Here is an 8,558-nt window from a genome sequence, read left to right as displayed (position 1 = left end):
TGGCAGGAATGGAAGGTATCTCAACAATAGCCAGGTGTGACTGAATTATGCTGTTTTTTATTTTTTTAAGTTGTCGATGTCCAATTGTTTTGCACGCAAGTCATGTCTCATGAGAATTTGTAGTTAATTAGAAAAAAATAAATAAACAACGCTGTACAGGGATGATCATGTTGTGTCCCAGGATTCTCAGGAATGTGGCGATTACATGGGCTTGATGGGCTGAGTGGTCTCCTCCTTTAGGTTTCCTTATCCTGTATCCTTCCTTGTATGTGTCCGGTACTGCATGGAAGATGCAACACAAAATAAGGATGTGCGGATTTGTTTGATGAGATCGCCCCTGTCCTATTTGCTCTTCGGTTCAATTCTTGCGTGTGAGGTCATAATAGCGTAGTTCCATCAGTATGCTTTCTGGTGTACGTTGGTCTCAATATATCACACCATCCTGGTGTACGCTGAACTTCAGAGAGGAGTAAAATGGTAAACTTTTTAACTTCACATTCTTTTGCAAAAAATTATATTGGCATTTAAGCAGCGAGTTAAACTTGGCGAACATCCGAGTAATTTCTGTGTAGGCAGCCATGTGTTTCCACGATTTGTCCAAAGACAAATATGATGTCATATAGCTGACCGTAGACCCCAGCCAGCTACAGTATGTGACGTCACACAAATTTCCCAATACATTGGCATGGTCATGTGAATTCATTGAACAGATCAAGTGAATTGAATATGCTGTGAGATATTCCTTAGTCGTGATGCTTTGCATTGTTTGAGCATTGTTTGGAAAGAGAAGATCAAAATGCATTGTTGAAGTGTCACAAAGAAAGTTGCCCGCTTTGCCAATCACCTTCTCACTATATCATAGAGCGCATACGATAGATGCATCAGATCCTTTTAAATCTTAAGTTCCTGTTTTGTTATTGGAGAAATGTGTGGACACAAGCACCGGTGGCTTGTCCTTCCTGAGATGTGCCAATCATACATAAAAGTTGTAGGATATCCCCTTGAAGGGCTTTCTTCTTGACAGTGGAATGCTGCCCAAGGAATAAAGTTGGTTTAATGCCGCTCGTCTCTTCACTATTTGGCCACGACCTTGTGAAGCCAAGGTGCATACATCTCCTTTTGAAGCCTCCCAGACGCCCCGTTATGTGATACATATTGTGCTGAAATATTGGCGAGCGTGAAAATATTTCCCAGTTGGTCTGCGTGTATTATGCTCCGAGGCTGTTAAAAGTTGCGTGCTCCTGAGCCTTCACTCTGGGCCTCATGTGACCTGGCCAGGCCCATCTGTAGTGCTGCGAGTCTGAGGGCACTTTCTCTCGAGCTTCTGCACTCCTGCGCAGCGAAGCTTTAAGTGGAAAAAGTAATTACATTCATCATTCATGGAATGCAGCCGCTTTTGTAGCAAGCTGTCAAAATGCATCCGCATCCCTTTCCAATGTATGATTGCAATTTCAGGGGCTTCTTGTTTCCCCAATGGTTTCATCTCGTAATTTCATGCTTTGCTTTCGTCTCGCGCATCCCCTTGTTCTTTTTTCACACGAAAAATGCCCAACCAAGTTTATAAATGTTTGTGTCTTGCAACAATACTTTACTCCACCAGCACCTGTGCATATGCTCTGCATTCCTTTATCATACGGGATGTCGTCACAGACCCAATTGTTTTGGACGTCGCACAATGTCCTCGAACAAGCTCTTTAACATTAGCTCAAAATGATTTCATCAGATGTGCTCAATCTTTTCGGCAAGATCGAATTGTGCCCTGAAATTATTTTTATTTCCTGTTGTTTTGTGGCATTTCGTCATTTTCTTGAATTAATTGCATTGTAGGTCGGTAACATGGCTAGATATTGCTCGCCGCACACCGTGTGGAGGTCGCCATGCAAATGTGCCCTTGTCTCTGCCCCACTTACTGTGCTGCATAGCTAACATTTCCTATGAGTTGAAATGATGAAGGCTTTGGAATTCTATGCAGCTTCTCAACTCCGGGTACACATCGTGCTCCACTCTTGAAAGAGAATACCTTGCTCCCAAAAGACAATTGAAGCCTCTTTCAGGAGTCGGTGAGAACTGCAAGAGAAGTACAGTGATGCATTCAAAAATAAAGGAACCACCTACTAATGTGGCTGTCCAGAAGGCCAGGCTCAGGTCTGATGGTTTGACCACTTAGTGAACCTGAACCTGGCCGACTGTGCGTAACCTTTACTCGGTGGTGTGCAGCATTTTTTAATGTGGATATTTGCAACTACAACCATCTGTTTTTCTGAGTGGTGGGACTGTTCTTTTATTTGAGGAGTGAGGCTTTTTTTTTGTTTTTATCTTTTTTCCAATCAAGACGGCAGGGCTGGCGGCAGAGCATGAGATGCAGTGACGGAGGGGTGCACTCGGGGGCAGTATAGACACAGACTTGCCATATAGCAGGAGTCATGGTTACTTTAGTATGTAAAAGGAAAAGCAGTGTATTTGTTGGTGTACATATGCAGTGCCTGCCATAAGTATTGGAACAGTGAAGTTAAATTTGTTATTATTGCTATATATGCAAGAAATGAGGATTTGAGATCAATAAATGAATACGAGGTAAGAGTACAGGAAGTCAGCTTTTCTTGATCATGGTATTTCTATGCATATACTGTATGTTTTACAAGTAGTGTAATCGTTAGTATTTGGTTGCATATCCCTTGCGTGCAATAACTGCATTGAGCCTGTGACCCAATGACATCACCAAAGTCTCGGTATCTTCCTTTGAGATGCTAGTACAAGTCTTTACTGCCATTTTCAGTTGTTGTTTGTTTTGGGGGGGGGGGGGTGGTTCTGACTTTAGTCTCCTCTTCAGCAAGTGAAATGCATGCTCCATTGGATTTAAACCAGGAGATTGACTTGGCCAGTATAGAACCTTCCATGTTTTTTTTTCCCCTGATGAACTTCTTGGTTGCGTTGGTAGTGTGCTTTGGGTCGTTGTCTTGCGACATGGTGAAGTGTCACCCAATGAGTTTGGAGGCATTTCTTGTACATAGGCAGACAAAATGTTTCTGTACACTTCTGAATTCATTCTGCTGCTGCCATCATTAGTTACATCATCAATATAGATGAGTGAGCCAGTTCCAGAGGCAGCCATGCAAGCCCAAGCCATGACACATATGAGGTGGTATGCTTTGAATCATAGGCAGTTACTAGATCCTTCCTTTCTCCACACTTTCCATCACTTTGGTAAAGGTTTATCTTGGTCTCTTCTGTCCATAAAAGTTTGTTCCAGAAATCTACTAACTCACCTCTGTAATTGTTGGCAAATTCTAATCTGGCCTTTCTATTTTTGGTGCTGATAAGAGGTTTGCATCTTGCGGTGTAGTCTTTGTAATTCTTCTGAGAACGTTAGATTGTCATAATTTCACCCCTGTACTCTGGAAGTTGCTGGTGATCTCACTGACAGTTGTTTGAGGGTTTTGCTTGACAGCTCTGATGATATTTGTGTCATCAACTGCAGTTATTGGCCTTGGCCGACCAGGCCATTCTCCATTGCCAAGTGCACTGGAGGTTTCTTTATTTTTCAAGATATTCCAAATTGTTGTATTTGATATCCCCAATTTTTGTGCTGTGGTTATAATTGAGTTATTCAGTTCTTTCAGCTTCAAAATTGCTTGATTTTCTTGTATAGACAGTTCTCTAGTCTCCATGTTGGTTTATGCCAACTGACTCCAAAGGCAAAAGCAAAGGCTAAAACCAAGACTAGACATCCACAGCTCTTTTAGATGTGAACAATCAATGTAGCAAGAAACACCTGAGCAACAAGAAACACATGCCAGACGTTTGTTCAAATACTTATGCTTACCTAAAATGGGAGGACTAAACATAAAAAGTGCTGTTGTTCTCCAATCGTAAAACATATATGCAGAGAAATACCAAGAAATAAAAGCTGACTTTCCGTACTCTTTCCTCGTATTCATCTTTTGCTCTCAAATCCAAATTTCTTGGAGATATAGCAAAAATAGCAAATTTGACTTTGCTGTTCCATTACTTGTGCAGGACACTGTCATTTCATGTTGTCCTGCATTTGGCAGACAACCAATAATAGAAGAGTTGATCGAAACAACTTTACTACATTTCGCTCTTTACGAATTCAATCTTACAACAACCTCCCAGAGATCAGAAATTCCCATTACATTTCCATCAAATTCCATGGGATTTGAAAGGAGATTTCTCTGAGGGAAATCTTTGTGTTGTCATCAAATTGTATTTCGTTAGCAAAGTGAATAATATTTTTGTTTGCACTACAAATTTTTAAGGTGGGAGTGCAAGGTAGAAGATACTTACCCTGAACCATATCTGTCGGCACAGCCATACTTATGCTGAACAACTGAGCATACTTAAGGCTAAAGCGATGCACAAGACCGGTAATACTGTTTTGAGCTTCTGTGACTGTAAATGCTCCTTCAAAAGAACTCTCTATTCTCAAATGTGATTGAGGAGCTCATGAAAAAGAAGTTTACGAGTTTTCACAGTATGAGGTTCATGTTGGTTAGCTTTTTTTCCTTATATCTTGTGCACATACTTTTGTCATTCTTTGTTTTTCGAGGTAGTGAACTGTGTCTGATTAGCAGTGAAAAGTTTGAGTCTCCGTTGAATTTTGCCACAAACTTCTCATGTTCTGTTGAAAACATAAATAGTATTGATTGACATTTTAAAGAAGGAAGGTGGAACGAAAGCAGGGAGGGGGTTGGGAAGTGGGAGGTATGGAGATGGGAGGGACACCAATTTTAAATAGTAATGTCTTTCATTGAACCATGCATGACCAGGAGCAGAGGAACAGTTTGGATGTAACATGTAAATTTACCTTTTCCCTACTTATTGTTATTGTTCCCTACCTCTCCCACCATCTTCAGGAAAGGAGGAACCTGGGAACTACGTGTGCACCACATGTAAACAGCACTTTTTCAGTGCATGGTTGCTGCTCCAACACGCCCAGAACACACACGGCTTCCGTATTTACCTGGAAAACAGCCATGGGGGCAGTCCTCTACCACATCGGGTCATCCTTCCAGCTATTTTGCCACCGGATGTGAGTGGCCATCCACAGCCTCTACCCCCACCGCCACCGATCCCTGGTTTACATCTTCCCGATGCCAACCCTTTCAGCTTCTTGCGCCTCTCAGGGCCCATGCTTCGAGATCATCCGGCCTTAAGTGACGTTGGTCCTGCTGGCCGTTTGCCACCAACTCCACCACTCTTCAGCCCACCTGCTCCACGACCCCTCCTTGACCCTCACCGACTGGATTGCCTCAGTGTGGAGAGCATGGCCCTGGCTGCAGCAGCAGCAGCCCACCACCATCACCATCACCACCCACACCAACACCCTCTCCCCCACCCGCCGAGTCCATTTGACCGTGCCCTCCGCCTGAATTCCATTGCGATGGAACCACCGCTACCCATGGATTTCTCAAGAAGGCTACGTGAACTAGCTGGCACCTCCAATTCGACGCCGCCACTGTCACCCGGGCGGCACTCTGTTCTGCCACGCCTCCTTCAACCTTTCCCAGGAAGCGGAAACAAGTCTCCATTTCTAGGGACACCTCCTCCTCCATTACCACCACCACCAGCCATCGTTCCTCCCCCACCTCCACCACCTCCATCCTCAGTGTCACCAGCTACATCGACACAGTCAACTCAGCACAAACCTAAGTCATGCGAGTTTTGTGGAAAATCGTTCAAGTTCCAAAGCAACTTGATTGTGCACCGACGAAGCCACACAGGGGAGAAGCCCTACAAGTGCCCTATTTGTGATCACGCCTGCACTCAAGCTTCCAAACTCAAGCGGCACATGAAAACACACACATGCCCTACTCTTACGTCATCGTCTCTTGCTGGGGGCACAGGCCATTCAGAGGATGGGCACTCAGACACAAGCTCCCCAGAACCTGGCACAGGTGAGGGAAGTACCTCAGGAAAATTTGGGCGTGATGGTGAATGTGAAAATAATGAGGAGGAAGAAGAAGAGGAGGAGGAGGAGGAGGTAGAGGAGGAATTGGGTGGAGAAGAACGTGGGCCAAGCCAATCAGATTCAAATTTTAGTCTTGATATGGAGCGGTCCCATATTCATGAACGGAACGGCAAGCCTACAGAACGAAAACCACTTGCATTGAATGACATGATAGACAGCGTAGGCCTCAATCCAATGCAACATTATAGTGAAGCACTGAAACAGATTTTAGCCGGGAAACGTCACCGTGAACTGCCACTGCTACCACAGCAGCGCAGTTCCGAACAAGTGCTTGAAAATATTCGAGGGCGACGAGAAAGGACTGCAGATGGACCAGAAAACAGGCAGTCAGATATTGAACGGCCAGAACCAAGCCCAATAAATGGCCGTACCTTCTCACCTGGACAGCTCCCGGGTACAGCAGTTGTTATTCGCAACCAACCAATCATGAGCCCAAACATGATTAATTCCTACCCAAAGCGAATTAAGCTTGAGAAGGAGTTTGAGTTGCCACAGACACCCATTCTTCCCACTGAGAACGTATATTCTCAGTGGCTCGCGGGCTACGCTGCCTCCAGACAACTTGCAAAAGACCCTTTCTTTGGCTTTGGGGACTCACGCCGTTCACCCTTTGCTTCGTCCTCTGAGCATTCATCTGAGAACGGTAGCCTTCGTTTCTCGACGCCCCCTGGGGAGCTATTAGACGGCATCACATCAGGCCAGAGCGGCACGGGCAGTGGTAACAGCACACCAAACCTATCGGGACGGTCGAGCTCCAAAGATGGACGCCGCAGCGACACCTGTGAATACTGTGGCAAGGTCTTCAAGAACGGCAGCAACCTGACGGTGCACCGACGCAGTCACACGGGAGAGCGCCCGTACAAGTGTGAGCTGTGCAGTTATGCATGCGCGCAGAGCAGCAAGCTTACACGCCACATGAAGACACATGGGCAACTGGGAAAAGAGATCTACAAGTGTGACATTTGCCAGATGCCCTTCTCTGTGTACAGCACACTGGAGAAGCACATGAAGAAATGGCACGGCGAGCAGCTCATCTCGGCTGAGGATGCAGTGAAAACTGAACAAACCGAGCGCAGCTGAGGTCGTGGTTGCCTTCTGGATCTACGGTCGCACTGCCTGAGCCTACACGCCTGCCTGTCATTATTCTTCTTCGATTCACCTCTCTCCCATTGTTTTTCTTTTTTTTTATCCTTATCATCCATTAATTGGTCCTTATTATTATTATTTCCCCCCCCCATGCTCCAAACATACACACTAACCACCTCCCTCAAACCCATACATTTCACACTTATTCTTACCGGAAGGTGTCCACAGCCATAGTTTGGTGAGCAGTTGCTTTACCTTTTGTCCACCAAGGAACTAGAATCACAGTCATTTTCATTTCAGAAAAACAAAACTTGATACAACAACATAAAAGGACGATAAAAGTTCCTGATTGTTTTTCTTTTTCTTTCCCTGTATTGATTTTGTTTTATTCCCCTCGTAGCTAAGAGATCCCCCCCATCAGAGAAGGTTTCTTTTTGGGGATGGTGGGAGTATGGGAGAGGGGTGGGTGGAGGATAAGTGAGGGGTACTGCTGTAATTCTTGGCTGTGTAATGCCACGCACACTATTTCTCATTGCAGCACCGTTGGCATAAGACGCCTGGTCCTGTCTTGGTAAATGCTTACAATCAAGGCACGCTGTACTCCGCGCCTTTATCTTGTGCAATAATCTTTCCTCTGTGCGTCGGGGAATCCTTGGCCTCTGCAAGAAGGCACGAACACCTGTATTTTTTTTTCAGGTGTGCTAAACGTAAGCTCAGATAAAATCTAAGTGAACAATAGCTGTAAAAAAAAAATAAAGAAACAATAGAAACACCGTATTGTAGGAACACTTTTGTTTGAGCAAATAACGGTTCGTTTTTTTAATTTAATTTTAATTGTTCTTTTTTTTCCATTCCCCTTAAATTTCTGAAAAATAACAAAAGTGTGAGTGCCTTGAAAACTCGTCTTGCCCCCGATGCGTTTCGCCTTCCGATCATGTCAGCAGTCGAAGCGTCGAGATCGTCCGGTCAACTGATGAGTTCCTTCGTGATTTTGAGCTTTCTCGTGGTCGTGGCAGGTTGTTGTGGGGGGGGGGCTGGGGAGGGGAAGGAGAGTAAGGGATTTGTGGGAAAGTGGGATGAGGGTGGGGTTGCAAGGTTGGGGTGGGGGTGAGGGTCTTTGCAATTCAATTTCTAGCATCACTTGCGAGGAAGGCTGAAATAATCTTTGCAAAACTGACAATGCTGCCTTTTCGTTCACACTGACGACGTTGAAACGGAAACACATGAAATGTGTTCCTTGTACAGTGTAAAACCACGCGTGAAATATCTGATTTAATACTGCAATGCCTAAAAAGTATAACTTACGCTGTAGACTATCACTTTAAGAACAATAAAGTAGCACAAGAAGGAGGTATTTGAGCACTGAATCTCGTGCTGTGACGGTGCAGGGAGCAGAAGAATAAGAAGCATGTTAATAATAAATAAAAAAGAAGAAGTTAAAATTGCATTTACTGCAGGAGATATCAATTGTTGTCGACAAACG

The 8,558-nt window shown here is 44.6% G+C and overlaps 1 protein-coding gene across 2 annotated transcripts in view; it reads left to right on the top strand.

Annotated features, from left to right (window-relative positions):
• The window catches only part of BCL11A (BCL11 transcription factor A), a 395,854-nt gene extending 387,757 nt beyond the window's left edge, over positions 1 to 8,097 (top strand). For both annotated transcript variants that reach the window (XM_085887578.1, XM_085887577.1), the window contains one exon: positions 4,875 to 8,097. In XM_085887578.1, coding sequence (XP_085743704.1) covers positions 4,875 to 7,069 — 2,195 coding nt within the window. In that variant the 3' untranslated portion in view covers positions 7,070 to 8,097. The remainder of the gene's footprint in view (positions 1 to 4,874) is intronic.
• The last annotated feature ends 461 nt before the right edge of the window (positions 8,098 to 8,558 follow it).

Source organism: Eptatretus burgeri, chromosome 7 (assembly GCF_056783735.1).
Source record: "Eptatretus burgeri isolate ZD-2024b chromosome 7, Ebu_testis_v1, whole genome shotgun sequence".
NCBI lineage: Eukaryota > Metazoa > Chordata > Myxini > Myxiniformes > Myxinidae > Eptatretus > Eptatretus burgeri.
Note: the sequence above shows the minus strand (reverse complement) of the source record. Positions and strands in the feature narration are given on the sequence as shown.